Consider the following 16,827-nt stretch of genomic DNA (forward strand, 5'->3'; position numbering starts at 1 on the left):
CAACAGCAAACACAAATACAGGTTTTGAAGCAAGACGAATTTTAACTCAAGCTACAAACAATGATGGAAGTGGCGGTGCAAAAAGCATCAATGAAATCATTCCATTAAATAGGTACAGTTTTTTCGAGGAATTGGAAGACAAGATGATTCCACCCATGCAGCTCACAATTGAAATTACATTGAACGATGATTCTGAATTGATTCACAAAGCGGCCGCTGCAGACGACGGTCGTGTTGTTGTGACTCGATTTTATCTTTGGCTTCCAAAAATGGTTCCAAAGGATAGTGAATTTAATGAATTTGTAAAAGATTTTTTGAAACCGAGCAAATGGGTTTACATGAGAGATTTATACAACCAGAGTGCAAATACAAGAGCTGTTCAAAACATGTTTCAAATCAGTCCCGCCATCGACAATGTAAAACATGTATTTGTTTATTTGCAGCGAACCGATGGCCCAAACAACGAGGAATCTGAGAGAACACCGTATGTTTACGATGCTTTCAAATTGAATGCTGCAGATTCAAACTCCAGTCTTGCATCGTGCCGACTAGAATATGGAAACAGTACTTTTTATCCTGAATTGGAGTACGATGCAGATTCAAAAGTCAGAATCTTTAACGATCTGATGTCTTATGCTTACAGAAAAAACGATCTCAACACTGGAACGCAGTTAAATCTCCACAATTTCGATGCTCTTTACGGTCTTGTTTATTTCGATTTGACTTTCCAAAAAGAGACTGTCACACGAGACCCAAAACAACTTATTTTAAATTTTAGATTAAACACTGCTCCGACAGCCAATGTTAGAGCACATGCCATCGTTTTTCATGAAAGTGAAATAATTGTGGATAAAAGAGGAAACGAACTTATGATTGTTTGAGTTGGAAAAAATTTTTTTATTTTATTTGATTCAAATAAAATAACGATGACACAATTGTATGAAATCAACATTTCACTTTCTGAAAATCAGAAAAAAACTTTGAGTAAAGCCTATCATGAAAAGGAAACGATTACATTGCGTTTGAAAAACGACGCTCTATCTGGGTCCGATACTCTTTTAGTACCAAAAACAACTGTAAACAGGTTGGAAAAGAATCGAAAACTAAACAAGGGAATGGATATCAAACTCGCAAAGTCAAACATTAGAAAACAAGTTGGTGGATCGCTTTTGAGTTCGATTTTAACACTTGGACGAACTTTAGGACCACAATTGGCGAAAACTTTGGGAATGTCTGCTCTTTCAGGTGTCGTTTCTGAAGGAGCATCCCAACTTGTCAAAAAGATATCCGGCGGAGGTCAAACCGGAGGTTTTTTAATCCCAAATTCCAAAATTCAACAACTGATTGCGAACAAACATCTATTGACCGATAAACAAAAAATGGATATCATAAATGCAATGCAAACAGGTTCAGGAGTACACGTCAAACCAACGAAAAAGCAGCAAGAGGGGGGTTTTCTTGGAACACTCTTAGCATCAATCGGAGTTCCTTTGGCTCTTGAAGCTTTTAAAAAGATGACAGGATCCGGTGGGCCTAGAATAGGCAAAGCACCAAAACAAGATGGCGGAGCGGCCCCGAGATTGGGGTCTTTGACCCCCTACGGAGTGGGTGCATATAAACCTCCACCTCCGTTTTTTGGAACATGGGAACAAGTACCCGGAACAATCGGCGCCGGTAAAAAAAAAAAAGACGAAAAAAAAGACTGGAGACGGGTTGCTTTTAGGAAAAAACAGCCCATTCAATCAAATACCATTGTTGGGGGCAATATTTTAATGATGAAATCATCCGTTAAGTTTGAAAAAAACATTCCGATGAGCAACCATGATTTGGAAAAATGGTGTCACCATTTGAAAATACCAATCGATACGGGTGGTGTTTTATCAAGAGACCAAAATGTTCCACACAATCATAAAATGGCGTTATTCATTTACAACCTTGAACCGTCATACATGAGTGGAAGCCATTGGATTGCAACGTATGTAAAAAACGGTGTAATCAACTATTTCGACAGTTTTGGATTGCCTCCGTTTCAAGAGATTGTAAATCATGCAAAGAAAAAGAATCTAACTCTTATTCATCAAAACGAACAGATTCAAGGATTGTTGACAACAACTTGCGGATACTTTTGTTTGTACTTTTTGAATGAGATGAATAAAGGTGTGTCCTACTTTGATTTGTTGCAAGTATTTGATGTAAAAGACACAGCAAAAAATGAAAAATTTATTGAAAAATATTTTGAAAAAATAATAAAGTCTAATTATAAATGAAATCTTATTGCGTAAAACAACGAAAACCAACTGAATGTGTCGAACCTGCAGGTTACAAACGTGCAAAGAACGGTCGACTAATGTTTTTCTGCACATGTGCAGAATGTGGAATCACAAAAACCAAATTCGTAAAGGAACAAGGGATAAATCAGGGAAACTAGATGGCCCGTCCAAAGGGGCGGGCATTTTTGACACATTAGCTTCGACTGGAACAGATATGTTGATTGAACATGGCATTCCATGGCTTGGAAAAAAAGCTGTTGAAGCGGGTCGTTATTATGCTAGTGAAGCTTTGAGGAACCCAAAACTGCAGAAAAAGGCACTCGATTATGCGTTGGAAAAAGCTGCACCGCTGATTCAAAAAGCCGGTTCAGAAGCGTTGGATCAATTGTCAACAAAGATTCGACCAAATAAAAAATACAAAACCGATAGAAAGGACTTGGATCAATCGGGTGGAGCAATTTTAGACACAATATTGGAACAATTGGGAACTCCGGGAAAAGCTGCATCAAAGTCGATGGATGTCATTGGAAAACTAATTCCTTCAACACAACATGTTTTCGACGAATACAAATCCGGAGAAATAGCAAAAAGAGCGTTCAGTACGGACACTGGTGTTTTGTCAAGCCAATTTTGGACAGGAAAGGCTGGTAAAAAGACATTAGAAAAATATAAGGATTACCCTTGCGACAGTATGGTAAAAATTGGTAGTAAATATCACAACACTCCTGCTTGTTCAAGTTATAAAAACATTGGTTGGCACCCACCGACTTGGGATGAATATGAAAAAGGAATAAAGGGTAGACCGACTACCGGCGGTTCTATTGATATTCACAAAGTGATTGGGAAACTCCCAAAACCAAAAGGTGGTTGGACACTTCCTGGACATAAGTTTACAGGTCCGTATAACGATCTTGAAAACCAAGTCAAATGGGATCCAAAAACTGGTGAAATTCTCGAGATATATGACAAGCCGACTGGAAAAACGGATGCGATTGCAATGCAGCACGATGTTGATTATTCAGTTTGCAAAGATGATAAAAAATGCAAGAATGAAGCCGATAGAAAAATGGTCAAAGCGCTGGACTCTGTTCCTTATAATGAGAGACAATGGGGTCACTGGATGGCTCGAAATATGATTAACACAAAGCAAAAACTTGGTCTAGGTCGTAGACCTCCTGCGGATCTCAGCGTTCCAAAAAACGTCAAAAGCCGTCGGGTAAAGACATTGGGCGGCAAGAAAAATTAGCAGATGAACTGCATAGACCCATAAAAAGAAAATTCACCCGACGGCGCGTCATTGTGAATCACATCGATGAGATATGGGCTGCTGACCTTGTTGAGATGCAGCAGTTCAGCAGATGGAATAAAGGTTATAAATATCTTCTCATGATAATCGATGTCTTTAGCAAATACGGTTGGATTGTACCATTAAAGGATAAAAAAGGTGAGACCGTAACCAAAGCATTTCAAAACATCTTTAAAAAAGGTAGAAAACCGAAGTTTGTGTGGACTGACAAAGGTTCAGAGTTTTACAACAAACATCTGAAAGACTTGTTAAGAAAAAATGAGATTGAACTGTATTCAACAGAAAATGAAGAGAAATCGTCAGTGGTGGAGCGTTGGAACCGAACCATAAAAAATAAAATGTGGAAGGAATTCACTGCTCAAGGCAATACTGTGTATCTGGACATACTACCCGAAATATTAAAGCGGTACAACAACACCAAACATCATTCGATAAAAATGACGCCGGCAGAAGCGTCGAGGAAAGAAAATGAAGGAACCGTTTACTTCAACCTTTTCGGTGATATGAATCCAACCTCAACAAAGCCAAAATACAGAGTCGGTGATAAGGTCAGAATTTCCAAGTACAAACGTCCTGTCTTCGACAAAGGATACACACCCAATTGGTCAGAAGAAGTTTTTACAGTCGATAAGATACAATACACCAATCCGATCACTTATAGACTCAAAGACCAAAGTGGCGAGGAAATATCCGGTTCTTTTTATGAACAGGAGATGCAAAAGGCTGTTCAAGACGTTTACCGTATTGAGAAAGTGATTCGACGAGACTATAAAAAAGGTAAAGCTTTGGTAAAGTGGAGCGGTTACCCAGAAAAATTTAATTCCTGGATAAACATAAAAGATCTGATATGAAAAAATAAATTTAAAAATAATTTCTTTGTATACAATAAAACAAAATGACAACATTCATGACTCTACAACAACTTTGTAAAATTGCGTCAGAAAGAAAAATAAAAAATTACGGAAAGTTCTCCAAAAAAGAGTTGGTAAAAGAGTTAGGTTTCGATGAAAATATAGTTTGCAGACCATCAAATGCAAAAAAAGTTTGGATTCATAATCTTGACAATGAAGAAATGGAATTATGCGAAAGCATAAACAAATGCTCAAAACGTTTGAACAAAAGACTCGGATCAATACAATATGCCATCAATACAAAAAGAAAATTCAAGGATGATGATGGAAATACGATAATTTTATATTTAGACTGAACGGTATTATTTTTTCATTTTCGTGGGGAAATGAAAAAAAGCGATTTAAAAAATTTTATCTTTGTATACAAATAAAGATGGTTTCAAAAACGGTTTCGGAATTAAAATCCGTTGCAAAAAATTTAGGATTACGTGGATATTCTCGTTTGAGAAAACAAGAGTTGATTGATTTGATAGAAAAGCATAAATCAGGGGTTGCTATTCCAAAAACGGTTTCGGAATTAAAATCCGTTGCAAAAAATTTAGGATTACGTGGATTTCATCATTCGAGAAAACAAGAGTTGGTTGATTTGATAGAAAAACACAAGTTGAAAGATAATAAACCAATCCCAAATCCGCAGGGGGTCGAGGAGCTGGGTCCTCGAACGAAAAAAGTTGTAAAAGCAGAAAAACCGATCCCAGCTCCTCGAACGAAAAAAGTTGTAAAAGCAGAAAAACCGATCCCAGCTCCTCGAACGAAAAAAGTTGTAAAAGCAGAAAAACCGATCCCAGCTCCTCGAACGAAAAAAGTTGTAAAAGCAGAAAAACCGATCCCAGCTCCTAGGCTTCGCCGAACCGAAGGTGTGAGAACCAAAAAAGTTGTAAAACCAATTCCCGAATTGAAAGATTTGCAACTATCAAAGAGACAAAAGAAAGAGATTGCCAATCTCAAAAAGAAAATCAATAGGGCGAAAAACAAAAAAAATTTGAGGCAAAAGTTGGAGAAGAAAATAAAAAGACTCGTAAGCGAAACACCCAAACGGGTCTCTGACCCCCTGCGGATTTGGGTAGAAAGAGAAAAGGCATTGAAAGGATATACAATCTCTTTCGAAGTCGGTATCGTAAATGATTCCGACCCATTGGTCCAACTACAAACCACTCGACAATCAATCAAAGACAATCTGAAAAAGGTTTTGGAGAAAATGAAAGGTTTCAAGTTTAACGAAACTTTGAAGATTACATTCGAAAAACAAAAAGGAGATGGTTGGATTGAAAAAACAGCTTATTTCACTGAAAAGCCTCAAACAATCACAAACGAAGCAGAGATTGCAAAAGCGTTGCAAAAAACGCAGAATTACATTATCAACAAGATTCAACAATGGATTTCAGAAGGTTCCGGTTGGGTTGTAAAAACTGTTGATGGTCATTTTATCAATGTTCTGAAATACAAGCCGTTGAGAGGTTCTTCATATATTTCATTGCCAGAAGAGTTGCGAAACTCAGCAAAAGGTATCATAAACATCAAAAACAAAGATGATGAATGTTTTCGTTGGTGTCATATTCGTTATTTGAACCCTCAGAAAAAAGATCCGCAAAGAGTGAAAACGTCTGATAGGGCATATGTTGAAAAATTGGATTACTCTGGAATTGACTTTCCCGTTTCAGTAAAACAATACAACAAGATTGAAAAACAAAACAGTTTGCGTGTAAATGTCTTTGGTTATGAAAAAAAACAGCCATATCCAATATACGTTTCGAAAGAAAAGTTTGAGTCACAATTAAATCTACTTTTGATAACGAAAGATGAAGTCAAACATTATTGTTTGATAACGGATTTCAACAAATTCATGTACAACCAAACCAAACACAAGGAAAGAAAGAATTTCTGCATGTACTGTCTCCAATGTTTCAGTTCGAAAAGGATTTTGGAAGAACACACGGTTAATTGCATTGAAATCAATGGGGCCCAATCAATCAAAATGCCGGAACCCGGAACAACAGTCGTTTTTAAAAACTACAAAAACCAATTGGCCGTGCCGTTTGTGATTTATGCTGATTTTGAGGCAATAACTGAAAAAGTTGCGGATCCGGTAAAAACGTCACACACCAAAAAATATCAAAAACACATCGATTGCGGATACGGATACAAGGTTGTTTGTTGTTATAACGATGAATTTTCAAAACCGATCAAAATTTACAGAGGAGAAAAAGCTGTATACAAATTCATGGAGGACATGTTGGAAGAAGTCAAGTGGTGTAATGAAATCGTTAAAAAACATTTTACAAAACCCCTCAAAATGACAAACGAAAATGAGAAAAGTTTCAGAAGAGCTAAGGAATGTCACATTTGCAAGAAATCTTATAACAAAAACGATGTTAGAGTAAGAGACCATTGTCATGTCACCGGAAAATATAGAGGATCAGCACATCGAGATTGCAATTTAAATTTCAAATTGACTGATAAGATACCGGTTGTTTTTCACAATCTTAGGGGGTATGATAGTCATTTCATAATGCAGGAAATTGGAGAGATTGCCAAGAAAAATTCATACACCGACGAAAAAGGAAAAAAGCATGATATGAATATAAATGTCATTCCGAATAATATGGAAAAATACATGGCCTTCATGTTGGGCTACCAACTTACATTCATCGACAGTTTTCAATTCATGAGTTCATCGTTATGTAATCTGGTAAAAAATCTCCCCAAAACAGATTTCAAATACACTGAACAAGTTTTCAAAGATCGAGAATTGGCTTTGATGAAAAAAAAGGGTGTCTATCCTTACGATTACATGGACAGTTTTGAAAAGTTTCAAGATACCAAACTTCCCAACAAGAATGATTTTTTCAGCATTTTGAACAATGAAGGGATAACCGATGAAGAATACCAGCACGCTCAAAATGTTTGGAATGAATTCGGTTTATCCAATATGGGAGAGTATCACGACTTGTATCTCAAATCGGATATTTTGTTGTTGGCAGACGTTTTCGAAAATTTTAGAAAGGTTTGTAGAGAAAACTATGGATTGGATCCGCCTCATTATTTCACATCACCGGGTTTGAGTTGGGATTCAATGTTGAAAATGACGGGAATCGATTTGGAGTTAATGTCCGATGTTGATATGTTTCAATTCATTGAAAAAGGAATGCGTGGCGGAACAAGTTATATCGCAAATCGATACGGAAAGGCCAACAATAAGTACATGAAAAATTATGATGAAAAGGAACCGTCAAAGTATATAATGTACTTGGATGTAAACAATCTTTATGGTTGGGCGATGAGTCAATATCTTCCAACAGGTGGATTTGAATGGTTGAAAGATGAGGAGATAGACAAGGTTGATTTGGCTAAGTATAATGATGAGTCTAAAAAAGGATTGATATTGGAGGTTGATTTGGAATATCCTGAAGAGCTGCATAATCTTCACAATGACTATCCTTTGGCGGCAGAAAAAGTCAAAGTTACAGAAGACATGCTTTCCAATTATTCTCGTGAGATTGCAGAAAAATTTAGAATAAAAGCTGGCGTAGTCCACAAGTTGATACCAACACTGGCGAAAAAGGAAAAATATGTTTTGCATTACAGAAACTTGCAGTTGTATCTGTCTTTAGGGTTGAAATTGACAAAGGTTCACAGAGTTTTGAAATTCAACCAGAGTCCTTGGTTGAAAAATTATATTGATTTCAACACAAAAAAGAGAACTGCCGCAAAAAACTCTTTTGAAAAAGATTTCTTCAAGCTGATGAACAATTCGGTGTTTGGAAAAACGATGGAAAATCTAAGAAAACGCGAGGACATTAAACTTGTAACAGATGAAGAAAAACTATTAAAATTGGTGAGTAAACCGAGTTTCAAAAGCAGCAAAATATTCAATGAGGATTTGGTTGCTGTTCACAAAACAAAAACGAGTTTGCTTTTGAACAGGCCGGCGTATGTCGGAATGTGCATTTTGGATTTAAGCAAAACTCTAATGTATGATTTTCATTACAATTACATTAAAAGTCAGTATTCCGATAAAGCAAAGTTACTTTTTACAGACACTGACAGTTTGACTTATGAGATTGAAGCGGAAGACGTTTACCAAGATTTTTGGAAAGACAGATATTTATTTGACAATAGCGATTACCCTGAGAGAAGTCAATTTTTCGACAAGATGAATAAAAAGGTAATTGGAAAATTCAAAGATGAGGTTGGAGGAACACCGATTGTTGAGTTTGTCGGTTTGAGATCAAAAATGTATTCTTATACAAAAGACAACAATAAGGGTGGCTGCACAGCAAAAGGGATAAAGAAAAACGTGATACGGCAGGAATTGAAACATGAAAACTACAAAAATGTGCTTTTCAATAAGAGACAAATAAATCATACAATGAGAGTCATCAAGAGTGAAAGACATAGGATTGGAAGTTATGTCTTGGACAAGACATCACTAAGTTGCTTTGATGATAAGAGATACATACATGAAAACGGTGTGACAAGTTTCGCCTACGGACACAAAGACATTAAGAGAAGAAGAGACCAAGAGATTAAGAGAAGAATCTAATTCAATCTTCACACAAAATTGTATGAAGATTCAATGAGGTGCGCTCGTAGCCCCTCAGTCAAAATTCGATGTAATTAGTGTGGACATTTTCAGATGTAAAAAAGGTGACCAGAAGAAATTTCATACAATTCGTGTGGAGATTTTCAGATGTAAAAAAGGTGACCAGAAGAAATTTCATACAATTCGTGTGGAGATTTTCAGATGTAATTGGAAAAGGGGGGTTGCGCTCGTACCCCCAATATCTATACTACTGTTTTTAACAATAGGCATCATTTCGAGGCTTAGGGGAATAAAACTATATAAATCCTTAACTAAACCTCTAAGCCTCGTAGCGATGACTTTTAACTTGAATTTTAATATATTGAAATTGGATTATTGTTCTGTCATGATGGTTCACAATTTATAGTTTATCTGACAAAACAATGAAGTTAAAACATCTTTATTGAATAAGGAAAATCAGAATAAATCGTTTGCCAACATACCTTGAATAGTTGATGCGATCTTTGGCAAAGAAGTACGGTAACATTTCTGCAACAGCATTCAAATGAAGTTCCCATGATCCCTCTCGTTCAGCCCGAATGAAGCGCAACAGCAATAAAACAATGTCAATATACACATTCCTGAATTGGAATAGCTTTGACTGCTGACTGGCTTGTTGGCAGAATCTTGCAAAGGGCTGTTGAAGGCGTGGGAGTTTGTCGCAGAGCAGATCGAGCGAGGTTTTCAGAGAGGTTGCATCATTGCTTGTTCTTTGACAACAGTTTATCAATGCCAAACACTGGCGTTGATAAAATGTTGGCAGTTCGATGTTTCCGGCTTCCATCCAAGCTCCAAATGCTTGCCACTACAGTCTCAGTAGTGCTTCGAGAACAAGCTTATGTGCACGTAAGCCTCTGTTGTATGACTTCCCTTTCAACAGCATGGATGCCATCCATATACACCAGATTCTATTAGCAGGTCTTCAATGCCACTGTCCTGGAAAATCTTTCCAATAACTGAAAGGAAGTTAAGAGCTATGTGAAAACCTCCCATTCGGATTACTGTGTTCTTGAATTCTTCAGGTCTTCGCCACTGAATCTCTTTGGCCTTCATATAGATTGCAAGGTCAAACGTAATTACACTGTGCCTTTGGTCCAGTGCTTCCATCATAGTTTGAACGTTCTTCATGGCAGTGTAGACTGTGCTGTATTCAGTCGGTGAACCATTGATCATTGGACAATAACCAACCGAGGTCAAGGGTGGAGGCTCACTTGCGATCTTTGCATTTAATCCACTCCAGCTTGGTAGGGGCTGATGAGCTGGGCTTTTGCGGTGACCTAGATCTTCACTAAACAACTTGTGGGTACACAGGCGTGTTAACAACCAACCAAGATCCATCTGAATTGTAGCGGTACGGAAAGAGCTTGTCGACTTAAACGACACTTCTTCCACTTTGTCTTTGTAAAGGGTTACTACAGGTCGCTTGCCACAGGCACCAAACTCTAACAGGTGTGGATTTGCATCTGGGGTGTTAAGTGATCGCCCTTTCTCAGAATGGGCAGAACGAACTGGAGGTTTCGACCCGTATTGCTGTCGTTGATATAGGACAAGTGTAGTGGCATGGGTGGTTCGCTTATTGTCTCCTGCTACCTGAACGAACACTCCAGTTGTGCTGTTAGACGGAACAACGGTACCCAAATTCTCTGAGCTGGCTATAATGTCTAATGCCAAGCTAGTATCAACAACTTCTATGTCATCGTAAGAGCAGCAATGACCAAATCTATTTAGCATCGTTACCAGGCACTTCGAGCCTGTCATATGCCGGACAGACATAGCCAATCCAACGTGCTTAGGTGTCTTCACGCGACCATGAGTCGTGGCGTATATAAGATCTTGGGCAATTGCCAAAATATGTCGCTCATCCGCAGAATTAGAAGCAGTCGGAGCCGACTCGTCGACTTTATCTGGATTTGAGATCATCAAACAGAGAAGTTTGTAGAGATCTTTAGGCACTGAACTCTTTACTTCACGAGCAGTGATGTCCTCCACATCAACGGGTTGAAACCCTATACTTTTGCTTTCATTCTTTATGCTTGATCTCAGTAATATAGAACTGACATCATTCTGACCCTGGCTGTTTGAGGACTCATCTTCAGAAGGTGCTGGCATCTTACTCAAATTGCAGGTTTTCTTAGAGGCTGAAATGATGACATCCTGCAAAGAAATGGAGCTAGAGTAAACCAACTCTGGCTTCGAGGGGCCAGGTAGCCTCTGAAAGACAATTTCCTCTTGAAAGCTTTGCTGCAGTCTGCATTTTAGCCTCTCTGTCTGGTAGCTCTTTGCCGTTTTGCAGCCAAGGCTTTCTAGAATTTCCTGATAAGAATCCAGGAGAGTTTTCATGTCAAGGGCTACTCCCGCCTCCAACTGAGGTTTGATACCCTCTCTCATTTTTTGGAATGCCTGTGTGTAGATATTATCCGCGCCATCAACTCGAAAGTCAGAATACCTTAAATTAGATTTACTGACATATTGAGATCTGCACTGTTTATGATACTTGGCCTCTGCAGCAATCACGTCAACTCCTGAAATCTTCAACAGCATGACCTGATCACTCCTTGCTCTTACAGCCTCCTCTATAGCCTTGCAGGAATCAAATGTTGAAACGTTCATCAGTTTTAATTTGTCGTCCCCTTCGAGCTTTTCTGCTGGCAAAATAAACAAAGCGACCAATCCACTGAACTAACTTGCGATCTAGAACTTGGTCTATCAACGTGCCTGTCTTTACTTCTCTTGCTTGTATAACTCTGAAAACACTTGCCATGCCAGACAACATTTAATGCATTCAAATTTTCAACAGCAGACGAAATCCTGTGGTAAGTTTCATCTTGTCTAACCTCTAAAGCTTCTTTAAATGATCTCAATCCAGCTTCGGTAGGACTTCTTAGTTTTTCACTGCTTTTTCCTTGACAAATAATACACTTGGCGAAGTCTGTACCTGGTTTGGGCTTCTTTATTGGGGGCAAAAGTCTCACTTCGTTTTCTTCGTCACTGCTTTAAGTACAATTAGCCATTGTTAACCATCATAAGAGAAAGTAAAATGGAGTCCTACTTCATATATTGATTCATCTAATTAAGGATACTTCCTGGGTTCGATAGGGTAAAAAAGGGAAAAAAAAATTTTTTTTTTTTTTTTTGACCAAATAGAATTTGGGGATTTTATCTAACATTTACTGAAAAAAAAATTGAAAAATATTAAAAATCGCGCGAGATATTTAGGAAAACGTATTTCCATCTAAAAGTAAATAAAAAAAAGGTGTCATAATCTTCTTAGTGCGAGACGCCCCAGAGTAATTTTCGCGGAAAACGCTTCATCCGGGAGCTCTTATTTCAGAAATAAGCATATTTTGTTTACATCTCGCCTGCAGAAAATTTCTCACTTCGAATTTTATATTCTTTGCGCTTCCCACATGGAAAAGTCATCAAAAAACAAAAAGAGCATGTGGATAAAATCCCGGAAGAAGCCAGGGCCTTAGAAAAAGGGAACGACAGGTTTCAACGAAGATCGAAAACGTGATGTTGCAGAGAGCAACAAAGGCTCTTGGTTCGACCAAGAAACTCCAGTCGACGTTGAAGGTTCTGTCGAAGGTGATCACGAAGAACTGGAGCAGCGGCCTTCAAATTAATCCACTGTTATTGGATCAAGTTCACAGAGGTCGATTGCCGTGCAAAAGTCCTGCAGGGTAACTTTGCAAGCGTCCTGTGAAAATATCAAATATCATATTCTGCATCCTCTGGGCCGATTTCTTTCTTCTGCAGCGAGATAAAACCAAATAACGTTTTACTGCGCGTTTGTAATGAAACATTGGAATAAAATCAGCAAGAATTATACCGATGAAACAGAACTCACCAGAAGTTATCAACCCACGTATAATACTGGAGATAGCGCGTTCTGCGTGGCCCTTTCTCTCGCTTTTTGCTCCGCTCCACGCTATCTTGAAGATTTCTTACGAAGAAATCACCATCGTACCTAAATAACAGTAAAAATGCGATTTTCTTTCATTATACATTTCCTTTGATACGAAATGAATAATCGCTTTAGCTTGGAGCGTAAATTACATTACACGCAATCAAAACGAACAACCTACCCAATAGATTTCATCTCTGTTATCAGTGCACTCCTCCGAGGAGTGCACAGTTTGGCAAACTCTCCGCTGACGCGCTTCTGGTTTCGTTAGCCTTGGTTTTTCCCCGTTTTCCTGGTTGATTTTTACGCTTTCGTTTCGCCACTTTCCCCATCTCGCTCGATCACAACAGCGAAGTCTAAAACGTGTCTGCAACGCGACACTTTTTCCGCGAAATTCTTTGCTATTGTTGTTGACGCCATGGGGTCCTGTTGCTCGATTGGCTCGCCACGTAATGAGGTGTCATAATCTCCTGTGGAGGCTTGTTTTTCTTGCAAACCTTTATCGAGCGAAAACTCGCGCTTGAATTTTAGTAGAGTATGTCGACTTTGAACGAATTAATAGGGTATGTAGTTTTGACGGATTGTCGTGAAATTTGGCCAGAAGATTTGAGGAATAATGACAAACAAAAAGGTGTCAGGGAATTTTGATTTTCAAAATATTTTCCCCTGGCGACTGTTTACGCAACACGACTCAACTATATTTTTTGCTACTCAAACTTTAGACGTGGATATCTAAATAACCAATCAGAATTTCTGCCTGACACCTTTTTCGTTCTTCGCGCGGCGTTCGATAACCGATTAATTCAATGGAACGACCATCGGTCGATTCGAGGTTCTACTGGCTCCTGGCACTTAAAAAAGGAAAAGATCGCTCAATTATATTTTTCGTAGAAAACTACATTTATTAAGCTTTATAATGATATATAGTTTGTTAGAGGTTTATTAAAACTCGCGCGCGTACGAATTTTTTTCCAAAGGACACCCGCGAACCCAGGAAGTATCCTTAATCTATTTTATCAATAAACCTGCTTTCCTAAATTTAGAAGCAACCAAACTCTGAATCGAAAAACACATGCTTGAAATTTCTGAAAACAAATTTTCACCATTACAGCATGTTGTGGCTACAAAAAAGAATAAACTAAGAATATGAACCGGAAAGTATGAGTAGATCAACTTGAGAAAACCATCTTGTAACTTTCCCGAAAGAAAACAGGAGAAACATTAATGGACCTTTTTAAAAGACCATTGGCTGCTGAATCAATTATTACTCTTTGTTCAGCTTTGCCTGACGCATCCGCTCACAACTTGAACCCAAATTTATTCTCTTGTTTCAGTTTACAAGAGCTGCTCTGAACTCTACGAAGCTGGTAAACGAACCAGCGGTGTTTACAAGATCAACCCCGACAACGGCGGGGCCTTTGATGTTTACTGTGACCAAACAACAGCCGGTGGGGGGTGGACTGTGTTTCAAAAGAGATTGGACGGCTCGGTTGATTTCTACCGCGGCTGGGACGACTACAAACGAGGCTTTGGAAATCTCAATGGGGAATTTTGGCTTGGATTGGACAAGATTCATCGCCTGACAAAAGAAGGAAGCAGACTGCGAGTAGATCTTGTAGACTGGAGCAGAAATACAGCTAACGCCGAGTATAACGCATTTGCCGTTGGTGATGAGGCGAGCAAATACAAGCTGAGTTTAGGATCATACAGTGGTAGGCATATTTAATCAGAACAGGTTTTTTTATGGAAGTAGAAATCTTTTAAGGCTCTCAACGATTGAAACTGAGATACTCGGCCATTACACACTGAAATTGAAACAAAAATTGGTGAGTTGGTGAAACTGGAACTCAATCAGAAAAAACATAAAAAAGACCATGAAGATAAATAACGTCTCAATGGCGAAATATAAAAAGCTTCACCATAAACATTCAAAACCGCGTTTTTAAAACTAAACTCACGATTGTAAAACAATACATTTCCGTAAAGGATTCTTAGTCGAAATTCTTGCAACAAGTGAACTAATGTACAGGCTCAAGTTTACTGCTTTTTTTTACCACTATGCAGTTTTTGCGGAAAGTTCTAGGAGGAAAAATTCTCTGAACGTCCATTTCATCAAAGTACACTAGTAAATCGATTCTTATTTCACAGTAGCTGAACAACAGCTTTAGCAATAATTTCAATTAATTCACTACAAACAGATATTAGAAAATAATGGAAATAAATTTGATGTAGTACTGAATTGTATTATCCTGTCATACGTAAGCGACTTCTTTAGCACTTCAGATCTGTTGATGGTTTTCCCTAAATTTTGCCTGTTATTAGCCAAATTCGTTTTACAAGAAAATTTCAAGGCAAAAATTGCACCAATTTAATTGATTTTTGAACTTGCTCTAAATACTCAAATATTAATAACATACTACATCGTGGAATAGATATTTTTCTTTACTATCGACTTAATCATATTTTATTTCATATTCGATTTTTCTAGTACATGTATTACTTTTTCTTATTACTAACTGAACGTTTGCACAGGTGCCTTTTTAGTTTTTATTTCTGCAAAATCCAAATCACATGCAGGTCTTCTTATTTTAGGAGACATATTATCATTGCCCTGTCCTTTTAAATTCTTCACTGGTGTGTTTTTCTAGGAACTGCTGGTGACTCACTCTCTTTTCATCGTGGCATGGCGTTCAGCACCAAAGATCGAGACAACGACAGAGATGGCGAGAATTGTGCCACGCAATTCAAGGGAGCCTGGTGGCACAACAGTTGTCACGATTCCAACCTGAACGGCCGATATCTTAAGGGTCACCACTCAACTTATGCTGACGGTGTGAATTGGTATCACTGGAAGGGTCATTACTACTCCGTAAAACGAGCTGAGATGAAAATCAAACCAGTGAACGCCTGAAATTAGTTTTCTTGAATCCTATTGGTCACTTTTTCATTTATTCTTTCTATTGGCGTTCAAGTTCTTTGTGCCGTGTGAGTTAATTGTCTCTGCCCTGCCAGGCCCTCCCTAAACTTATTCGTCTACTAAGTTCGTATGTTTATTTTTGTTGTGAAGTTGAGACAAGACTTTCACGTTTTTGAACTGTTGCATAAAAAATTTTGAAATTCAATAAAAACATTAAAAGAAACATGTTTTGAATGAACAACATCTATCTTTAGCTCTGTAAAAATAGAACCAATTTGTCTATCAGGGTTTAATTAACAATTATTTCACGCGAGCGCTTGGAATATGAGATAATCGATAGGCAACGAGGCGCGCAGTACCAATTATAATTCCATATCCAACAAGCGGGAGTGCGATAATTGTTTTATTAAAAATAACTAGGAAAATATTGCTAGATATTGCTGACTTCAATTTGTAATAAAGATTACAGAGAAACTAGTTAATAAGTAGTATCTACTTCTCGAGCATAATATGATCGATGATATCACATGACCGCGAAGGAAAACGAAGGAAGTGAAAACTCTACAAATATACTTCAACTTGTCGGATTCAGTTTTCAAAAGTATGCCTGTAACCAAAAACGATAATTTATGTACCTTTCAAACAGTGCGTTATTACAATCCCCACAGATTCGGAGGACGTCACGGCATTTCCCAGTCTCCTCTCCCTTTTTCTACTATTAATCTTGTCCGCCTCCCTCTACTAACTGAATCATGGGAAGAATTAACTGTAGGTTTTCAGAAATTAATTCGGTCCCAGTTTTCCACGATCTTTGTTACGCATAATAGAAGTGTCAGACGATTAGTTTGAAAGCATCGATCGCTTTATCCCATTCTGTCCAAGTTTGTGGTAAATTGAGTTCATCGAATGAGTGTAAGCGATGGTGTTGCCAGTTATA

The 16,827-nt window shown here is 38.0% G+C and overlaps 2 protein-coding genes across 2 annotated transcripts in view; both read left to right on the top strand.

Annotated features, from left to right (window-relative positions):
* LOC146476178 (microfibril-associated glycoprotein 4-like) overlaps window positions 1–16,245 on the top strand; it is a 66,714-nt gene extending 50,469 nt beyond the window's left edge. Inside the window, exon 5 of the mRNA XM_085114670.1 lies at window positions 16,015–16,245. The gene's annotated coding sequence lies outside the window, so the exon portion shown is untranslated. The remainder of the gene's footprint in view (window positions 1–16,014) is intronic.
* Window positions 14,134–16,045, top strand: LOC146476181 (ryncolin-4-like). Its single transcript, XM_085114672.1, has 3 exons — window positions 14,134–14,137; window positions 14,308–14,685; window positions 15,622–16,045. The coding sequence occupies exons 1-3, from the start codon at window positions 14,134–14,136 to the stop codon at window positions 15,882–15,884; spliced, it is 645 nt and encodes a 214-aa protein (XP_084970798.1). The 3' UTR covers window positions 15,885–16,045.
* Window positions 16,246–16,827: the final 582 nt, after the last annotated feature.

The sequence above is a fragment of the Pavona decussata genome, unplaced genomic scaffold (assembly GCF_977016875.1).
Source record: "Pavona decussata unplaced genomic scaffold, jaPavDecu1.1 SCAFFOLD_78, whole genome shotgun sequence".
In the NCBI taxonomy this organism is placed as follows: Eukaryota; Metazoa; Cnidaria; class Anthozoa; order Scleractinia; family Agariciidae; genus Pavona; species Pavona decussata.